Source organism: Amphiura filiformis, chromosome 16, assembly GCF_039555335.1.
Source record: "Amphiura filiformis chromosome 16, Afil_fr2py, whole genome shotgun sequence".
In the NCBI taxonomy this organism is placed as follows: Eukaryota; Metazoa; Echinodermata; class Ophiuroidea; order Amphilepidida; family Amphiuridae; genus Amphiura; species Amphiura filiformis.
The window spans coordinates 40,043,449-40,066,035 of NC_092643.1; the positions used below are offsets into that span (position 1 = coordinate 40,043,449).

At 37.0% G+C, this 22,587-nt stretch overlaps 1 protein-coding gene across 1 annotated transcript; it reads right to left on the reverse strand.

The window, feature by feature from the left end:
- Window positions 1-2,340: 2,340 nt before the first annotated feature.
- On the reverse strand, window positions 2,341-20,178 carry LOC140135980 (mixed lineage kinase domain-like protein). Its single transcript, XM_072157683.1, has 11 exons — window positions 19,662-20,178; window positions 16,251-16,599; window positions 15,809-15,886; window positions 15,022-15,181; window positions 13,619-13,728; window positions 12,665-12,891; window positions 6,562-6,698; window positions 5,672-5,721; window positions 4,292-4,429; window positions 3,097-3,158; window positions 2,341-2,559 (listed from the first exon to the last, which is right to left on the reverse strand). Exons 1-10 carry the CDS (start codon window positions 19,872-19,874, stop codon window positions 3,115-3,117), a joined length of 1,506 nt encoding a protein of 501 aa, XP_072013784.1. The 5' UTR covers window positions 19,875-20,178; the 3' UTR covers window positions 2,341-2,559; window positions 3,097-3,114.
- Window positions 20,179-22,587: the final 2,409 nt, after the last annotated feature.

Sequence of the window (22,587 nt, forward strand, 5' to 3'; positions counted from 1 at the left end):
CGCGATGATTTTTTTGCATCAGGCCCCCCCTTACAAATGTTTGTGAACGGTCCTTACCATGATTACGGGCAGAGCCCCGGGGAAACTGAACACACGGATCCGCGATGAAGTGTGTCCATAATCATATTTGGGGGGCTTTGTGGACCCCCCCGGTAAAAGCAAAATTGTACAACTGAGCAAAGTTATCCAAACTCCACATTCAATGTTGCTATTAAAATTTTGTGACTTTTCACAAATTTTTTGCAACTTCGTACAACTTTGCAAAATGCTTAGGCAACTTTGTCATTTTTGACACCGATTTCAACTTTTTCCCATGGGGCTGATGGGGCCTTTAATAAGACACAAATAAAATACACAAACACTTTTTTGTTTTTCCACTGAATTTAATTATAATTTATTTTACTGTACTAAAATGTATTCTGCAAGTTCAAGTTTAAACAAAACATGGATGGATCCATATGATTATAAAATATGCCCAAAAAACATGATACGCTGGGTGGGGACATGGGTGGGGACAGTGGCGTAGCGTCATAAGGGCACCGGGGGGCACATGCCCCCCAATTGTTTGCAAAATTTAGAAAATCCCATCGGAAAATTGCCAAAAAACGGCTTGTCCACCATCAGACCCGGTGCCCCTAATTGGATGACCCACATAATATACCCCTAAACAAGTATATAGTAACTGTTTTTTCTATACCCTAAACATATACCATCCCTTTAACTGAGCCCTGAAGTCGCCAATCATCATTTTTGAGATATTCAACCAAAATATTCTGCTTGAAATTAGCTTTAAAATGATGTATATCATGTCTATAGTACTTGACATTTAAGTAGTGAAAAATCAATAAAACAGTCAATAAATCCTTTGTTTCCTATTGTTTATTGTTAAGTTCAATGGAGCATACCTCAATAGTGGCACTGGCGACATCCGGGCTCAGTTGTTGAGGATGGTCACATATTGGCATTTATCTATTTTCCTGAGCAAGTAAATTGTAAATTTACTTAACACAAAACCCTGCATTATAGCCTACCAGGTATTTGAAACCAAACTCCCTGATTATACAATTCTAGAAAATCACTTGCACTCACAAGGGTAGAAAGTTTACTTGATTTTATACAATTTTATGATTTATTTTCTCATATTTGCTTGCTTATAGATCTTATTCGTGAATCTTTGTTCACAGATATATGATACCAGTGGGCCTCTGGACAGTGGCATAGCCAGGACTTTTTTCAGAGGGGGGGGGGGGCAAGGGTAAAACCTCTCAACTTCTCACAGGAGGCAGCTGACCCCCTTTGCCACCCATGCTATGCCACTGCCCCCATGACCCCATTTTCTCTTAAATTGTCATCTTTTTAAAAAACAATTTCAAACATTTGGCAGTATTAAATAATACTTTTTATAATGCTGTGAATAATACTATCATTTTCATATTAAAATTGTGTTATAGTTCATCAATGATATGACCCATTTTTCATTGCAGTGCGGGAAGCCCATGGTGAAAGTGTGTTTACCGGGCTAAAAATCAAGGTGGTTTACTGGGCGAAAAAGACAATACACTATAGCAGTTCTGATTGATTTATGCCCGTTATATAAAGCTGGCCAGAGCCGTAAAGGCTATCTGCCAGTGCCCCCCCCCCCCTCTTTACGGTCCAACTTGATACACTACTACACTTTTCTTGGGGGCGTTCTCAACCACTGACTAGCCCATTTTTTAGTGTCAAATTTCTCACCAAAAGATCTCAAGCTTAGAATGGTTTACAGAATGGTCCCTTGTATTCCCAGGGTCGATATCGTCCCTATTTTTACGCTCCTTCCCCTTCTTTCTCTCTTTTCTCCCCTTCTTCTCGTTTTTCCACTTCTCTGTCCCCATTTTTGGTGTCCAGGGGGAGTGGGGGCAGTCTGCCCCCCTACGCTACTCTAGAAACTAAAAGAAAGTAAATCACTTTTTCAAGTTTATTATTGACGAGTGTAAATGCTTAGTAAGGCAAAAAAAAAAATATCTTAAAGCTTGAGAAAACTTTGAATCCAAACTCAGTCAAAAAAGTTTCAGTTTCTTGAAACTTTCAAAAGTTGACATTGTACACATATTTCATTATTTAAAGTGTGAATTACACAATTCTTCCAACCCAGGATTTGTTTCATTATTTTGTTTCAAAAAATGTATAGTTTCATACTTGTCTTAGTTTCATCAAAAGTTATAGTGAAAATAAAATTTTAAAATTTCCTGCCAAAACAATCATGTGTTTAGTTTAGTAGTGCGATAGTTTTGTCCACCCAAAATTGGGGAAATTCAATTGGCCCATTTTCCAACACACTGTTGTTTAATTTTTTCTCTCTTTTTCTTTTTTGCTGTAGATTACAGTATTTTCTCTACAAGTCATTTTTAAATAGAAAATATCTTTACACAATAAATAAGTCAATATTTGACATAATTAAGTAACTCAATTGTCAAAAATGCCACCTTTGGTCCCCAAGGAGCAGATCGTGTCACATTTTGTGGGCGACATATCTCTGCTCTCACGATTATCACTGATGTGCCTAATTCTGGTTTCAACCTAAAACAAAACAAACAAAAACAAGAATAAACATTATTCTATGACTATTATTTACAGCAAGTATCTTTCATTTCAGATTAAGTTTTAAATGCTTTTAAAATGGGTTTGGATAGCAATGTTTGCACCATTCTGAATACGAGGAATGTTGTGTCCTGATATCAAATAATTTTGATTTTTTGAAAGTTGTGACATGATACAAATTTTATTGCAAATTATTATAAATTGATATTTTTTATATTTAACAGTCCTCAAAGTAAACTTACTTAATCCTATAAAAGTGTATGTAACTGGGAGGAAAATCCGACAATCGTTTACAAATATTGACCTTTCGTATTGAAGATACACATTTTTTTCCCCAAAAGACCTAAAAATTTATGTCTTTTTGGGAAAAATGTGTATCTTCAATACAAAAAGTCAAAATTTTTGAATGATTGTCAGCTTTTCCTCCCAGTTACATACACTTTAAGTACATAGTACATATCATTAGATTTATATCATTAGATTATCAATGTTTCCTAAATGGATGAAAAAAATTACCTGCATCAAAGTCTGAAGCTATTCATCAACAATATCACACTTTTGAAGCAATTCCACAATTTCTGTTGGAAACAAAAAAAAACAGTTTCAATTATCATCTTTTCTGTGTTTATTGGAGGGTACTAAGGCCAAAATATATCACAAATTATTTTCTTGAAAAAGTTGAAAAATATAGTACAATATATCACCCAAGATGAAAAGTAGGTTTTATAAAATATTTTGTGTTCAAAACAATCATAAGTCATTTAAAGACAAGTAATTCAATATTTCTCCGAAGATAGTTTATTGATAAAATCATACTCTCATCCAATGACCTAATAATGATATCCATCTCTCACCCAAATACCCACATTTTCACTCAATGAATGCCCCTTACTAGCCAGCATAGTCTTATATAAGATACTTTATTTCAATTATTTATTGCGCATGTCATCCATAGTGATCAGTTGATGTAAACTCCTCAAATAAAGAAACCCACAGCTAGTTATGTAACCCATCCTACACCAAAACCTGATCTTGGTTTAAAAGATTTAAATTGATTAAAAGTGTTTATTGATGGGAAAAAGTTATCAATGGAAACTTATAATAACCATAGGCCCTTCATGGTCTATGTCAATAACACTATAAAGAAAGTAAAATCCGTAAAATCTGGTACACACATAGTACATGCCACATTTCCATTGAAATACAGAGAGAAACCTTTTCCAGACTTCCTGTCTAGAAGCTGTATAATGTCAGCGCTCATCTGGTCATGTGGGTATGAAATGAAGTTTCTTTTATAAAATAGCCTAAATTTGCTGCTTAGGCTGCGAATATCTCAGCCCTGGGCTCAGCTTAGGCCCTCGAAACTCAATTTCCAATTTCCCTTCACTTTTTTTTCAGCTCATAATGAGGCAACTTTTTTATTATTCATTATTTTGATGATTTCCATTTCTTACACCGAAGGCTGAATTCAGTGAATTGTTTAATCCCTGCTTCCAAAATGATTTTGCGGCACGTTTTCACTTTGAAGAACACTAAAATATTAAAAATAATATCCTGAAGTACAATTTTACTAAATAAAGAATTTTTTTTAATCTTGTTTCACAAACACAGGAGAAAATTGGGTTTCAAGGGCCTTAGCCCCTGTATATCATTTAATATCAAAGTGCAGCCTTTTGTTTTATATGAAATCATCTTATAAATAGCATTTTACCTCCAGTAAGAGGGCGCTCCAAGCGATCCGAGCTGCGGGACACATCTATGATATCAGCAAAGCACTGCGGGCAATCATTTGGTAGACTTTCCTTCTTTTTCTCCATCACAAATTGAGCTTGTTGTCCAGGATCCATTTCTATTAATAAATTTAACAATTTGGTTAATTTAATTTCTAATTAAATCATACACCCGGATCATACACACACAAAAAGAGTGCACATAATTATGAAACCATTGCAATGGCATGGAATATATTAAAATAACTTCAGGTCCAGGGGTACAGGGATAGGCAGCACAGGCTCTTAGGTTTAGAGTTGGATCACAAACATTGATTTGGGTCACAAATCGTAAGAAAGCTGAATTAGGCATAAAAAATCAATTGTTTGATTGGCGTAACATTAAAAAAAATTAGGGTAGGTAGGTCAGGATTTTAGTTTTTCTTTTGTTTTTTACTTTTAAAGCTGTAAATTACATTCTATAAAGGCCTTAGAATGGAACTTTAGTTCTTCTTTTTTACTTTATACAGTGGCGTGCGCAAAGCGGGGGGGGCAGGGGGGCACAGGCCCCCACTTTTGTTGGTCATTCGGGTCGGGCCTACTTTTAGGGTCGGTCGGGTTACGCCAATCAAACAATTTTTTTAGGCTGCTTAAAACAGGTGAAAAATTAGGATGATGAATGTAATATATCTTTCTGCTTCAATATCTTACTGTCCAGTAATGTATATTTTCTTCACATTTTTACACAAAATTAGTTGAACAATGAATATTATATGACCTGTGATTTTGTTTTTTTCACTGATCTTTTTGCTTCGATATTTTAAGGCACTGTCTAGGCCTATGTGGCAGGGACAGACTTAGGTTTCAGTTTTCTACTGGCCCTCCGGGCCAGTAAAATGGCAAATCTACTGGCCCTGCAATAAATTTACTTTATTTTCAATATTTTCTACTGCAAAAAGTGCAAAATCTAGCTCCAAAGATTCAGGTATGCGACTATGTGGTATCGTTATCATCATCAGATAGAGCACAAAAAGAGCTTGGAAATAGTATGTAGGTCTACTATTGCTGTAAAAAGCGGCAGTATAATTATTTCAAACTTGCATGCAATGCGAGAATAAGAATTAATCGACGAAAAATTATTAACTGTGAAACAGAAACTGTGTCAAATTATGTCCATGTCCATCACTGATTAAATCTTGTCTCATCAGGCTCATATATCTAGTGGCCTGTCGGGTCAGCATTGTTGGAAGTTTACTGGCCCGACGCAAAATCCACTGGCGTGGGGCCACCAGGCCACCGCTTAAATCTGTCCCTGCTATGTAGTATATTTTCTTCATGTATTTACACAAAATTAGTTGAACATTTTATTAAAATTTACTAACCTTTAAAAGGTAGATCACATGTTGCTATTTCCCACATCACGATGCCGTATCTGCACACAAAACAATCATGAATGTTACTATTAGAAAAATTGGTTGTATTTTGTCATTTGTAACATGCTATTTGCACAGGGGCCATGTGCAGGGGCGGATTTAGGGGGGGGCGCAGCCGGCGCGCGCCCCCTCTATTTTTTGACTAGCAACGGGCGCCGGCCTAACTTAAAATACAAAAATGAAAGAAATTTAAAAAAAACGTTGAGTTTTGAAGGGGTAACCCCTTAACACCATTTTTTCGTCGTCGACCAAAAGGCGCCCCCTCTATCAAAAACTCCTGGATCTGACCCTGATGTGGGCACTCAAAGTGACAGGGGCACTCATGAGAGTGTGTCAACATCAATTCAAAACTAGGGGTTCTGTCGGTGAGAGATCTGATGCCAAACAAACACACTTTACACCCCCCTTCAAATCCAAAGACCACACATACAAAATCTTGAAAATGTACCCGTTCAAGTATTCATGATTTGATATTAGAAATACCCAATATTTTCGTCTGGGGGTGATGAGAATCATATGAATGTTGGCAAAAAGACAAATTGTGTTGGGGTGAGACAGTACTTTACTACCAGTAGTTAAGTTCATGAGTGCCCTGGTGAAAAAAATGGGTCAACAATTCAGTAAAATTGAGACACAAATTGTTAAAAAAATCTTCCATAATAGAAATTGCCCCCTGAGCAATGTGTAATATCCCTTTAGAGGAAGAAACATTCACAATTGAAAGGGTATTAAAAACTGAATATACCCCTTCAGCAAATAGAAAGCCCTTGTTCTGCCTGGGGGTGGGAGGGGTGGAGTTGTGTGGGATGGGGTGTGGTAAAGCCCAAGTTTTGACTTACCCATAGATCTCACTCCTCTCATCATAATTCTGCTTATTGTTCAACAGCTCCGGTGCAAAATAAATAATACTCAGATTTTTCTTCTTGTTACTTTTTCCTGCTGACACTCTGGTTTTAGCAAATCCAACATCACAAATCTGTAAAAGAAGCAATTAATGAACAATGATGAAATATGCGGCAAGGCCCGCAGAGCTGGCATAGTATTTGTTCGCGGGCAACCCAACCCAAACCTCCATGTGGTGTCGGATGGGTAACTTGGGCAATGGGGAACAGGCTTGGATGCGAGGAAGTCAAGCTAGCGGAGGATCATGTAAAGTTTTGGCCACATTCTAGCCCTTCCTCGGCTGACTCATCCTGGTGTGGCTCTGAAGAAATACCATTGTATTTTAAGAAAACTGCAAGACTGAGAAATTGTTGCAAGGGGGGCATTTGCCCCCCCCTCAATATTTTTCTTGCCCCCAGTTTGCCCTAGTTTTGAGGCAAAAAACCCAAAAATTACGTAAATTTCCACTTTTAGTGTAATTGCCCCCAGAAATTCACCTTGCCCCCATACCCCCCCACCCAAAAAAATTCCTGGTGCCGCCACTGGACACACACTATAGGAGGAAAGTGCCCTCTGCCCCCCCCCTCAGGATCTGCAAGCTCATCCAATCTGTTAGGGCTAGGGGCCAGAGAAAGGAAGTTTTTACATGACTGTATAGGTGCCCTCAAAAGGTTTTAAAATATTAACCCTCTCCACGCGGGTATCAACTGCAGACTACAACTTCCAAATCTTACAAAAATCAGAAATGTCAGAATTGTACATTTTCATGACTGTATTTGGAATCAGCATGAAAAATGCATGAAAATGAGTACCAATAAGCCTAGTATTGGTTCAGTGGTTCTTGAGATAGCTCTTGATCATAACTTGGACTTTGTATGTTGAAGCCTATGGCCAGCATGCACAGCATTAATGCTTTGCATACTATAGTAAGAATTGAATGAACGCAGCTTTTAACAGCTGCACTCGATCCAACCGCGATCGTATATTGCGTATTTCAAACTACAACGCGAACGCACAACCTTGGATACAATGCTATCCAATCACGAAAGTGCGTTCAGTGTGCGTTGGCATGGTTGGATTTACTTCGCGTTACTCACCCACAGTCGCTGCACGCTGGCGTACATCGCGCAGTGTACACAAAAATTCGTCACGCTATTGAAAGCTGCGTTCATTCAATTGGAATTCCCACTATAGCCATATGCTTCAATATAAAAAGTCGTAAGTTTTGAAATATTTTCTCAAAATATCAAGAGCTATCTCAAGAACCACTGAACCAATACTAGGCTTATTTGTATTCATTTTAATGCATTTTTCATGCTGATTCCAAATATGGTCATGAAAATTTACAATTCTAAAATTTTTGAATTAAAAAAAAAAGAAACTTGTAGTCTGCAGTCAACACCCATGTGGATAGAGTTAGACCCTGTTCACATTAGAAAAGTTCTTCATTCGACGAAGATAAGTTAATCTTGATTAACTAATTAAGCAAGCGTACACATTACGCTTAACGAAGATCGAACGAAGACATTGCACTGTACACATTTCATGGAAATTAACGAAGCTCGAACGAAGCTATTCAAGCCCGGCTATATTAAAGCCGGCGAAGGTCACTTGTCACATGATCACTTTCCTTCGTTGAACGAACCAAGCGTACACATTACCAAATTAGCTTCGTCGAACGAAGTATTCCTTCGTCGAAACCTTTTTAGCTTCGTTGAACGAAGCAATTTTAATCTTCGTCGAAGGAAGAGAAATGCGTACACATTAGGAAGAAATGATTTTTAATCTTCGTTCGAGGTTCGTCGAAAGAAGAAAATTTTCCAATGTGAACAGGGTCTTAAAGCCTTTATGTACGATTTCCGTCAAATTTTAATTTTGTTATTCTTTATTCAAAATGTTGAAATAATATTAGTAAGAACTGCCGGGAAGGGTTGCTGTCCATTTTAAGTTGAAATAACAAGGTAAAGTGAAAGAAACCCCACTAGATATTTTGGCCATTTAGCATGCAGTTCTATGGGAGGACATAATTATTATCATAATTTTTAAAATTATGATAATATGTCGAACTTTTTGCTCTGAGCTCTGTTAACCTACAAAGACAACAAATTTGGCCGATTCCATTTAGGTGCAAGTTGGGACATGTGTAAACATTACAAATATGCAAAAAAATCAGGTTTGAAAAAAATTAACCAATTTCATATTATAAGATCGTACAGAAGGCAACGGGATACCACTTCACTTATTGTTTCCCAAGAATAATCATGGAAGGTCACAATTTGATGTTAGAGACTAACGGGGCTGTGGAACCTAATGTGGACGGCTCCTCGCCCGGTAGGGTGTCCCATGGAGAGCAGGTGGGCCCAGACCGTCAGCTAGCTACTGTTCGAACCATAGTAAGGTCATCTTGCGAAAAAGTAAGATCATCAGAGTTGGAACCTGGAATGTGCGAACTCTTAACCAGAGTGGGAAGCTCGAAAATGTTAAGCAAGGGATGACCCGACTTAAAATCAACATACTAGGAATAAATGAAACCAGGTGGACAAATAATGGAGACTTCAAAATCGATGACTTCAAGATGATTTATGCAGGTGGTGACAAGCATGAGAAAGGGCTAATGCTAGATGCAGATATGGCTAAATGTGTGCTGGGCTATTGGACTGTAAGTGAGAGAGTTTTGCTGGTCAAACTGCAAGGACAACCTTTCAATATCTCTGTTATTGTAGTATATGCTCCCACAGCAGAGAGCACAGAAGAGGAGATTGATGCTTTTTATGATAAACTGGAGTTTGGACTTGGAGAAAGAAATGAGCGTGGTGATAGATGGGTGCAGTGGTGTGAAGCAAACAACATGGTAATCACAAACACTTGAGGAGCACCCCAGAAGAATATATACATGGAAGAGCCCTGGGGATCGCACAAGGAACCAGATAGATTACATAACCATTAATGACAGATTTAGAAGAGCAGTGAAACATGCGAAGACACATCCAGGGGCAGACTGCGGAAGTGATCATATTCCAGTAGTATGCACACTTCGTTAATAAGCTGAGAAAGTTGAAGAGAGCGAAGATCACGAAGAAGGTAGATTTTGAACAGCTGAAGAAACCAGAGATCCGAATGGAGTATTCCATCAAAGTGGAGAACAGGTTTGAGCAAGTTACAGACGAAGGAGAAGAGATGACATGGGAATCAATGAGGGATATCTTGGTTGAAACAGCAGAGGAATGCCTGCCAAAGAAGAAGAGAGAAAGTAAAAGCAAGTGGATGACAGAAGAAATTCTATCAATGATGAGAGACAGGCAAAAGATCATGGACAGGGATTCGAAAGAATATAGAGAGTTGGACAGGCAAATAAAGAAAGCGTTGCAAGGAGGCCAAAGAGACCTGGCTGAATAGTGAATGTGCCAAAATTGAGAGTCAATTTGGAGAGAATCGGAATGTGTACCAGAGGATAAATGAGATCTCAGGCAGGAAATCAGGCTGTTCAAGCTCTGGGTGCATCAAGGCAAAGAATGGTAATATGCTGGTAGGGAAAGATGATGTAATGAAAAGATGGATTGAATATGTTGGGGAGTTATTTCACGATGTAAGGGATGGTTTGCCAAGCGTTCCCGTTTCTATTGAGGGTCCAAAGATATTGCAGTCAGAGGTTCGATCAGCTATAAAAATGATGAGCAGAAATAAGGCTGCTGGGCCAGATGGAATAGTTGTTGAAATGATTGAAGCATTAGAGGATTATGGAATTGAGAAACTGACAGGAGTCATCAACAGAATGTATGATGATGGGATATTTCCGGAAGACCTGAGCAAATCAATCTTTATTGCTCTTCCCAAGAAACCTGGCGCTGTGGATTGTGAACAACACCGTGCACAATTAGCCTTATGAGCCATGTTACAAAGATAATTCTAAGAATCCTGTTACTCCGTGCAAGAAGTAGAATAAAACCTGAGATTGGTAAAGAACAGTTCGGCTTTGTAGAAGATGCTGGTACCAGGAATGCGATTTATGTCTTGAGAATGATAACAGAGAGAGCGGTAGAGATGCAGAAGGATGTTTTCATGTGTTTCATTGACTACTCAAAAGCCTTTGACAAGGTGAGACATGATCAGCTTTTTGAAGATCTTGGCAAGCTAGACCTGCATGGAAAGGATCTACGACTGGCGCAGAACCTTTATTGGAACCAAACAGCGTGCATAAGGGTGGATGGAGATTGTAGTGAATATACAAGCATTAAGAGAGGAGTCAGACAGGGATGTGTGATGTCACCAGATCTCTTTAATTATTACAGTGAGCTGATTCTAAGGGAGCTAGAAAAGGAAAATGGTCTCAGTATAGGTGGACATAACATCACGAACATAAGATATGCAGATGACACTGTCCTATTAGCTGAGTCTGAGGAGGATCTGCAAAGGCTTCTTGATGTGGTGGTTCAGGAAAGTGAGAGGAAAGGTTTATCTTTAAATTGCAAGAAGACAGAATGTATGGTGGTATCAAAGACTGAAAGCCCAACATGCATATTGAAGGTGAAAGATCAAAGAATTAAGCAAGTTTCCTCCTTCAACTACCTTGGCAGTCTAATCACAGAAGATGCCAGATGTATTAAGGAGATTAAGAGGAGGATTGCACTGGCTAAGTCTGCGTTCTCAAAGTTAGACAAGATCTTAAAAACAGTGCCCTCAGTATAGAGACCAGAATTGGTACTCAACTGCTATGTTGTCCCTGTATTAATGTATGGAAGTGAAGCATGGTCAATAACAACAGACATTAAAAGAAGATTGGAGAGCTGTGAGATGTGGTTCCTTAGAAGAATGATGAAGATCCCGTGGACTGATAAAGTGTCTAATGACGATGTCCTAAGAAGAGCAAATGTGAACAGGAAGCTGTTACGTGAAATCAGAGTTAAGCAGCTCAAATTCCTTGGTCATATCCTCAGAAAGGATGGTTTCGAGAATCTAGTATTGACAGGAAGAATAGAAGGAACAAGGAGCAGAGGCAGGAAGAGAGTGATGTGGTTATCAAATCTGAAAGACTGGCTAAAAGAAAGGGAGCTGAACATAAAGCGACAGAGCTTCTGGAGATGGCTTATAACAGAGAATTGTGGCATGACATGATCGCCAACGTCTTAGGATATGGCACCTAGAGAGAGAGAGAGAGAAGATCGTACAGGGTGAGTCAAAAAAAGTGCAATAGAGCAAAGAATCGATATTTATCATGTAAGAACCACGTTGAATTTTCCAATTATTGAAAGTTTCTATAAATGCCACACTAGAAAGTCACCTGTTGTGAAAAAATGAAGTCAATCACATCTACCGTTTAATTTTTATGAGTCCTTTTGCTCCGATACCCAATTTCATTATTTGTCCACGAGGTACCATGTATTTTGAATGAGAGCACACAATGCACGAAAAAGGCACCAGCTCTGAAACTGACTTTAACTTAAATAAGGTTGATTTTTGCGTTATTTTAATTTCTTTTTTCTGTTCAAACAAACTTTCTAACATTACTTTAAGTCCTTCATACCTCACTCGACTCCAACTCCAGTTTTTTTTATGTCCAACTTATTTTATAATTCACTACACTTCAATTTGCGCGCATTTTATTTCGACATTTGAAAAAATGTGTATGTTTTTGATAGAGAATAAACATCTTTAAAGTAAAGGTAAAATGAAAATAACAACAAATAATGTTTCTTTTCCTTAAACAAGACCAAGGACAATAAAAATTTGGGTGCTCCATTTTATTTCAATGCCAATGAGATTAAGAAAATAGCAGTCGTTCCAAATCTACCTTACACAGAGTGGGCTGACATTCAAATTTTAGATGTTTCTTGGACAAACATTAAAATTGGGTATCGCTATAAAATGTATCATAAAAACAAAACGGTAAATGCTAATTCCTTGGATTTTTCACTCAAGGTCACTAATAAATATATCATTTAAAAAATGTTTTAAAACCTAAGAGGTTCAAATCGGTTCTTAAATAAAAATGGATTCTTTTCTCTATTGCACTTTTTTTGACTCACCCTGTAGGTGCTTACATTTCTTACAGTTTTGCCTTACCTTGATCTCCCAGTTGCTATTTACCAAGAACTTATCACTACCAATAGCACAATGTATCATAGGTGGCTGCATGTTATGTATGCGATATAATCCCAAAGCGCCACCAAGAGCCATATGGATGCGTTTTTTCCAAGGAAATTCTGTGAAGTTGTTGGCCTTCATGTGATCAAGAAATTGACGTAAAGTACCTTTGTTCATGTACTCAAAGACAATCATAGGGTCACCTTCTGTGAGATAGAAAATATAAGAAACAGAAGGTGAGAGTGCATAAGGGCAGGCACGTAACCAGGGGGCAAAGGAGTGGACCCCCCCCCCCCTCCAAATCACCAAATGGCAAAAATAGTCCCCTTTTGATCCCCACAACCCCATTTGTGAGCATAGCGAGTGAAAAAGTAGAGGTTTTTAGCTCTTTTTGGTCATAAAAGGTCCAAAGTTTGAAGAAAAGTCCGCTTTTTCAAAATCCGCCCCTAAGTCCACTTTAAGGGATCAAGACTGGGGGGGGGGTTCTGCCAAAGACATGAAATACCAACCGACAACGTCAGCCCAGAGTTGCAACAAATCACCGCAAATTCAGGTCAAGTCAAGTTATTTGGCCTAATTTTTAGCTCAAGTCAAGTCACTAGAGTCACTGCGGAATGAATATAGGACTTGAAAATTGAATAATATAAATTGTCTTTGGACTGGTATCCCTTTTAAATACTCTGCAATACATTTACCTTGAAATATCATCATGTGTCATGTAAATGTGGGTATGGGTAGTAGCGTATCCAGGATTTTAGTGTGAGGGGCCCCAAGTCAAATTTTCATCCCCATTTGTCAATTTTGTATCCCATTTTTTGTGATTTTAAGGACACTTTATTCTTTTTCAAATCTCTATTTTAGGGGAGGGGGCAGTTTGTCCCTGAGCTTCCCCTATAGCTACCCCCTGGATGTGGGTGTGTGATAGCATCTTACCTTCTTCCGTAACAATACCCCATAATCTAACCACATGCTTGGAATCAAACTTCTTCAAGTTCTCTGCCTCCTTCCGCAAGTCTTCATTGAGTTCCTTCAAATTGGCTCGCCTGTAATGCAAAGCAAATAAACGATAGTGTAACATTTTATGAAGCGGACACCCACAAACAAATATTGTATTTTTATGCTACATGATAGATATGCACCTGCAATATAATTTTTATGTAATAAAGTTAAATATTCACATAAACACATTGGGATTTATTCTGAACAAATAAATATTTAAAAAAATATAATTATAACTGTTATCACTGGCGTAGCGTGATGAGTCATCCCATGGCTTGACTTTTCACTCTGAGCTCTGAAAGATTTCAATAAGTGCAGATCTAAAAGACCCCTAAATTGCTCATTCCTCACATTACTGTTACTATTCAGGCGATTTTCAATCAGAAAGCCAATGAACAGTGGCGTACCGTGGCCGCCCCAACCCTGGGGGGGCTGAAGAAAATTCAATTTTGCCACCCCTTCCATTTAACAGCCCGAAAAGGTTGACCCAATTTTTTTCTCGGTCGTTTGAAAAAGTGAGAGAAAAAAAAAAAAAAAGGGTTTCAGCCACTAGCGCCCTAAAAGCAGCACATTTTGATGTATAGTACCATTTTTTCAAAAATGTTTACGCTTTATCAAAGTTTTCCGCCCTTTTTTATTTACTAATTCTTTTTGCCGCCCCTTCATTTTTGCTGCCCTTTTTTTGCCGCCTTCTTTTTCCGCCGCCCTTCATTTTCGCGCCCCTGCTTTTTTTCCCCGGGGCTGGCGCCTAAAGCCCCCAAAAAATATGCACATGATGAAGACCCTTAATTTTCGCAGCTCCAAAAGACCGTACACTGTCAGCTCCCAAAGACCCACCATCTCAAAAAATTTCGGTGGAGCATATCCATCAAAATTTTATGATGTTTCCTCCCCTCCCCCCACCATTGCCATGCATGCCACTACATTTTGGCTGATTCCTTGGCAGGGGGATTAGGAAGAAGCAGGATTTTTTCATCATAGTATTTATGTTATTTTGGTCCACTATATTGTGACAGAAATAAGGGTCATGGGTCATTGGCGTAGCATCATAAGGGTATGGGGCACTTGTCCCCAATCAATTTTGAAAATCCCAAAGGAAAATTGATGAAAAATGGTTTGTGCCCCCAATCATGGTCAGTACCTCCAACTACCCGCTCACATCCTCAACGTGTTAATCGTTTAAACACTTGTTCGGTATTAACAATTTTTTGAGGACTTGCCATGACAACACACTGACATAGCAATGATATTTGGACTAGTAACAATTGTGTCATTGTTCAGGCCCTGGGAAATATTAGTAGTGCAGGGGGTGTATGTGGGGTAGTGCGCATACTCACAGATCTGGTTGAATACGTTTCACTGCCACTTCTTCCATCATATACTGAGCCTTATACACCACACCAAGACTCCCTTCTATTATTTTCTTCATCCCAACCAGTTCATTGCAATGAATGATCTTCACATGGTCAAGATCAAAACCTTCAGGCTTGGTCACAACTGTGGAACAATAACATGAATTGATGTCAATTAAGGGGCCACGCAGGATTACTAAAAGTCAGACATTTTAAACACTAAAAGTCAGAAATTTAAAACATTATTTTGACCAAAATTTGAGATAATTTAAGGTAATTTTCAAAACGAAGAAAAAATTTGAAAATTTGAGAAAACACTTTCTAGATTTGTGTCTTTAGAACACAGATATGCCATTTTAGTCAATTTTGATATTTAGGGTAAGTTGTTATGGCGGACCAAAAAAATTGGCATGGAAAATCAATTTTGCACACATCTGCCATGCTAGTTGGATTCCTTGCATCATTTCCTTTCTGAAAATGTATACTTTTGTGTACTTATCATCATTACTTTTAAAGATACAATACAAAACAATACCTAAAATTTCCCACTTTGAGTGATCCTGTGTGCCACCTTATTAAAAGTACACATAAAGACTTCACAAGAAGTAACACAGCAGTTACAAACATGTCTGTAAGACTAAAATGGCCAAATATGATGTCAATTTGGTCAGAAACCCACATACAGCTTGGCATCAACATGGAGGAGGGGTGATTGTATGGACCATCCCCCTTATCCCCCATGGATTTATCCCTATGGTCATTATTAACTTACCCGGTTTCATTGCGGCATCTTTTAATTCTTGGACTTGATCTGCAATTTGCTTCAGAGTTACAGTCTGTGCCTTTTGACCTGAAACAAAAAATAACATCAATATATTTTTGATTATGTCCGTCCGCATTTGAAATTCACACCCGTGTTTGAATTCATTATTCCAACTCATCAAAATGAGTAATACGTTTTACAAAAGTGTTGTTGTTTCAGCCCTCTTTACAACATAGGCCTAAATCAAGAACCACAGGACCTACAAAAGTATATCTGGATTGAATTCTTCTACACACTCGCTATGAATTGATCAATGCAATTTTTGCCAAAGCTCACTACCATTTGCAAGATGCTCTGAACTACCAAATCGCAACAGTTTTAAATAGTTGCTAACCTTAACCTGACATTTAAATGTTTTGCTGTAAAATGTGTTGTGTTTACTGGGACATACCTTCATTTATTTCTTGCAGCAATACCAAAAGTTTCCTTTCATCCTCTTGCTCATCCTTCTCATCCACTTCCTGCCGATTCCTGAATGCCTCTTTGCTTCTCCGCTGGAATTCTTCCCTCTTACTCCTCACATCACCATTTGTAATAATCACATGTCTCAGTTCCACCAAAATACCAAATTGGATGTTACTTTGGAGGATGTCCAGTCTTTCACTGTAGGAATCAAAATGACCTTTGATTGTTTCCTTCTTCACGACCTTCCGTAGGAAATCTTTCTTCTTCAGGGTGTCCAGAAATGTGTGTATGCTTTTCACGCATTGATCTAGCTCTGTTAATGCTTGTTGAAATACCTGCAATTCAAATGAATATGGAGATAATGGGATAATAATTATTGTAGGCCCCATGTCACGTGGGAAAACGTGGTAAATCACACATTATTTTTTGCAAAATCTCTTCTCATATAAAGTTGTTGGTGATTTTTGACAATTTTAGAAAATTGATCAAAATTTGAAACAATTTTGTAAAATTTACATAAATTTGCTGTGATTTATCAAAATATAACACGAGTAATTGTGATCGGCCAAAATGCCATTTTTGCCTAAAATCCCAAAAATAACGGTTTTTGGCCCACTTCTTTTTCGTGCATCGTAACAAAAAAATTCTTGGGCTAAAATTTTTTTTTAAATTAATTTTTAAAAACTAGATCAAAATATCGACCCGTTTTTTCATTTCTTTGAATTTTGACCAATTTCACCAAAAATATTTGAAATTTGGGCCAAATCTGGCTTTTTTATGATTTTTTTTGAAAAATCAGCATTTTTTGACCATTTTTGGTGCAAATTTCTCAATGTTGGTCGAAATTAAAAAAAAATGAAAAAACCGATCCTAGATATTTTGATCTAGTTTTTAAAAATTAATTAAAAAAAAAATTTTGGCCCAAGAATTTTTTTGTTACGATGCTGCTAAAAAAGAAGTGGGCCAAAACCGTTATGTTTAGATTTTGGGCCAAAAATGGCATTTTGGCCCAAATTTGACCTCACAGATGAACTTATCAAGTCTTTGCCATTCTAAATATGTATACTTTTATATACTTTAGACCAACAATTTAGAAGTTATGAGGCCGAAAGTTTCCATAATTCCAGGGTTCAGACCAACCTTAAAGCAATATTATAGGCCTAGATATTTAAAAAAATACTGATAATTTTAATGAAATCATTTATTTAAAAAAAAATTAGATAAAAGTGTTTATAAAAAGTAATTGCTCAAAAAAAAAGTATTGCTCAGAATGTGTTAATATCATTTTTCGAGTGAAGAAGATCAAGTTTTTAAAATGTATTAAACCATGAACTTTTAACTGCTGGTTGTCCTTCAAGGAATGAGTTTATCATAAGGATTAGACATAATGTACACATGACCCCGCAAGGTATGTATTATAGTAGGGATGACCAATGAACCATCAACATGATTAGAACGCTCCCATAGACATGCAGGGAGCTCAACTGTGCACTGCTTGCACAGACATTTCTAAATTGATCTCATTCTTTTATTTTTCAATATTTTTCTGTACAAATTGGGGAAGTGAATACCAATTATATTTTGTAACTATCTTGCAAATTACAGCAACACAACTTATTTCATTTTATTGTAAGTGCGAGTCAAAATTGTTCCATCGCCACAGTGCGTTTAATTGCCAGTGGCTAAGTTCAGCACTGCTCAAGAATGGCACAAAATATTCATGTCAATAATTTCAGGTGAAAAACGTGGCCTACTGAGCTGTAATTTGGCATAGTTGCCAGTAATACCTCTATCATACCCTCTGTAAAAAGGAAAAAAATTGAACAAGTAGATCTCGAGTTACAAATTAAATCACCAGCTTCCCTTTGGAATTTCCATACTCCTTTCGAATCATGCTAAGAAGACACCTTTCTGAACATAAATGTGAAGTTTCGTGCTCATTCGATGTATTTTTCACCTGATTTCAACCCTAAACGTTTTCTTATATTTAGGCCTATACCATCTACAACTTGCTGCTGGCTATACCTTGTTTAGAACTTTCAAAAGAAGTACCTGAATGTGCAACCATAACTGTTTCAAAATAGCCCTTGAAAGTCATGCAGGTGACTCGAGGTCATGCATTGAATTGGTTTGAATGAAGAATACTACGGGACGTCGGGAACCAGCACCTTTTGTTAGAAGTCACACATGAGCATGATGAGTGAAGTAGATAACCTCTATTGTTGTGAATGAGTCAATGACCTTCAATGACACTTAAGATTTTGTTTGCATACACCTACTAATTGGTCATATTAAACCCAATAACATTGACATTTTTGGTTGTGAAAAAAAAAGTTCACCTGGACTTAGTGCAATTTTGATTTTGTGCCATATCGGCCATCTTGGATGATTTTTGGCAAATGTTCTCTAAATGCATGATTTCAATGCCTCGGTTTGAAAAAATAATTTATGCCATTGACTAGTAAAGTGCCATTTCATAAGAAACCCTTTGATACTTTCACAATATGCTTGTTTCATGTTTGCATATATGTTAAAATAAAGAAATATATAAAGGTAAATATATGCTTATGCCAATTTTGCTCCCAATTGCTATTTTTGGACCTTGTCATTTTATTTCGTTCCAATGACCGGTCAGAATTGGAAAATTCATAATTCGAAAAGTTTTTGACCGATTTTGACCATTTAACCACCAAAATACTTCTGTTGATGAGTTCTATCCAGAAAACAATCTTTTGTAGCAATAGGGGCAACATGAAATTTTGATGGTTATCCCTAATTATAGTACTACAAACTTCTTTGTCTGTAATTGTGTGTCGGAAAGTATACAAATATCAAATACATTTCTGGAATATTCCCAGAAAGGTATCTCTATCAAATTTGTTAAACAGGATAGGAAATCAGTGGGTTCTTTAAATCACCTCTCCAACATACTGGGAGCCTGTTTGAGCACAGATAGTTTATGACACCTTTTGATTATGACACCCCTTTTGTCTATGACATCCCTTTTAGTCTATGATACAACTTAAATTTATGACACTTCTTTGAGTTTATTACACCCCTTTTAGTTTATGACATTTTAGTCTATGACACCCCTTTCAGTTTATGACACTCCTTTTTGTCTATATGACACCCCTTTCAGTTTATGACACCCCTTTTTTTCTATGACTCCCCTTTTAGTTTATGGCATCCATTTTAGTTTATGACACCCTTTTTTCTATGACATTCACTTTTAGTTTATGGCAAACCTTGAGTTTATGACACCCATTTTAGTTTATGACATCCCTGTTGGTTTTAATATAGCATCAGTGCTTTAATAACAGTGAAATTTAACATTTAGGCCTATAATAAAAGTGCATGTGACAATGTCAATCCCCGTGTCAATCTGCTCAAAACTTACCTTGACCTTGAGAGGTTCATCTTGCTCTAATGTCCTGACTTTCTCAGCAACCACACTATCCTGTAGGAGAGATACTGCTGGTAATAAGCTGTCTATCCTCTGAGAAAGTCGCTTACTTCTATCTGAAAACCCACGTACTTCATCAATAGTATCCCGAATTGCATTGGCTATCTGAATCACAGATAGACCTAAACCTAATATTTCACCCGCCATTGTAATACACAAATCACACTGCTAGTTTTATGCCAGTTTTATGGCACCAACCCGTCAGTTTCTAGAATATCAGATATCGATATCAGATACAGTACCACTACACCGATTCCTTTCCTCAACTTTCTTCCTGTGCATAAGATTATAATCTTGGCGAACTTCGAACTTTCTGATAGCAATGGTATAAATGTTATCTGTTCAGTTGTTGTTATAAAGACGTTAGAAATATAGACCCTATAATCAGTGAGACTCCCATGTGCAGGTGAGAATGCGAGAGGCAAACAGAAATCGAAGGTCTGTCAACAATAGAACCACCTGCAACGATTGGGTTAGCCTTGACCAAGTCTTGTGCTTAATTTTCGACTGGGAAATCCCCCAATGTCCATTTCCGGTTCATTTGTTTACTAGGTCTGAATAGCCTGATGCAGAACAGTCTTGTAAAAATGCTAAAAATGAATGACTCATCACTGCACTTGAACGATTCTATCATTTCATTTGCTGCATCCAAAAGTACTTTTATACTAAAAAAAAGTCGGATAAAAAAAATTTAGACCATGATACAGTAGTAACAGATAATAACACCAAAACCAAAATTAAATAAAAATGTATTTTCCGATGCAAGAGAATCCTGCATCTATTTTACAAACAAAATACTATTAGGCGTAAAAAGTAATTGATCGGAGCATCCTTTTTATACTTAGGGACCGTTCACAAACACTTGTAAGAGGGGGCTGATACAAAAAGGAGGGGCCCTGAAATTTTTTGACCCCCCTAAGGGGGGCCCTGAAAAAAATGACCACAAATTTTCCTGGAAAAATTGAGTTTATATTCTTTTCTATGGGGTGATGGGGTTGACCCATAATTATCAGGTCAAAAAGGGGGGGGGGGCTGAAATTGTCGAGGTCTGTAAAGGGGGGACCCCGAAAAATTTTCGCGATATTTTTTTATTGCATCAGGCCCCCCCCCCCCCCCCTTACAAGTGTTTGTGAACGGTCCCTTAATTCCCACAACGCCCCTCTATTATTTTTAAATAACTGGAATAGATCGAATTTTTTTGTAATTATTTAGAACCCACTATAATAAATTGTGTATAAATCTTCTTGGAATGAAATTTTTGTGCCTACTCTTTTTGAGTGAGCATTCTTAATTGTGGCGATTTTTATCCTCTTTTTATAGAAAAAGGATGAAACATTGTTTCCTTTAATAGAAACAAGGTAAAATGGCATGCCAATACAAGTACTATGCCTGACTATCAGACTATAGGCTCGGTCCCAGGCGTGACAGAGTCATCCAAAAAGAGCTATTACAGTCTGGGACTGAGACTATAAACCGGAAAATTAAAATACAATGATGTCATTTAGAAGAAGGGGATTCCCCTTTTGTATAATGGCCTAGACTTGATCAAGTCTTATTTATGACATTTGCTCGGACAAACTGATATAATTTACGCCTATGAATGAATTAAAAGAAACTTTATTAGTTTGTAAAACATGAACACGTTTTTTAAATTTCGGTGGTTTAATTTTTTTTAATTTTCTGTCGGGTATGAACCTTTGGACAGTATTTATTATGGGACATTAGAGCACATCAGACATATCGAATTGCATTCTGAATACGAAGAATGTCATTCTGATATCAAATAATTTTGATTTTTTGAAATTCACAATGTACACATTTTATGGCAAATGATTAAAAATTCATATTTTTGATATTTAACAGTATTCGAAGTAAAGTTTATAAATCTGATCATATATATACTTAAAGTGTATGTAGGTGGGATGAAAAGCCGACGATCAATTGAAAATTTTGACCTTTCGTATTGAAGATATGGATTTTTTTATCCCAAAACACCCAAAAAATTAGGTCTTTTGGGAAAAAATCCATATCTTCAATATGAAAGGTCAAAATTTTCAATTGATCGTCGGCTTTTCCTCCCAGCTACTTACACTTTAAGAATATATCATTAGATTTATAAAATTTACTTCGAGGACTGTTATATATCAAAATGTGAAAAATATCAAATTTTAATAATTTGTCATAAAATTTGTATTATATCGTGAATTTCAAAAATGAAAATTATTTGATATCAGAAAGACATTCTTCGTATTCAGAATGCAATTCAATATGTCTGATGTGCTCTCATGTCCCACAAAAAATACTGTCGAAACGCTCAAAACGCTCATTCCTGATCCCTTAAAAGGGCATTTCGTGATCCACAGCCTCATCCCCCACTTTTCTCAAAAAAAGTTGAGATTTTTATACCACTGGGTACCTCTGGCTACATAATGTTTATGTACCAAATATTTCTTGCAGAATGCAGATTAATTCGTTTAGCAAAAATATCGCCAAATTTGAATTTCGTTCTGGTAGGCCTATACCAGAACGAAACAGTGGCCTATGAGCAGTGTAATACACATAATCATGCATAACTCACAAAAGCAAACTCAGAATTAACTGAAATTTTGGGAATAAGCTTTTTTCGTGGATATCTACTGAAAAATGTCATAAAAAGAGGATGCTAGGATCACGAAATCCTCCTCATAGAATGATATTTTCTTCAAATTATGGTCATATCAAATAGGCTTTCACATGTATATATGAAATATAGAATTTGTTTAAAATTCGGACACTATCACTCTTTTTTCAATACAAAATAAGAAACGGTTTTTCACCTCAAAGATTTTTCACATGCATTTATTTTTTATTGTTGTTGCGA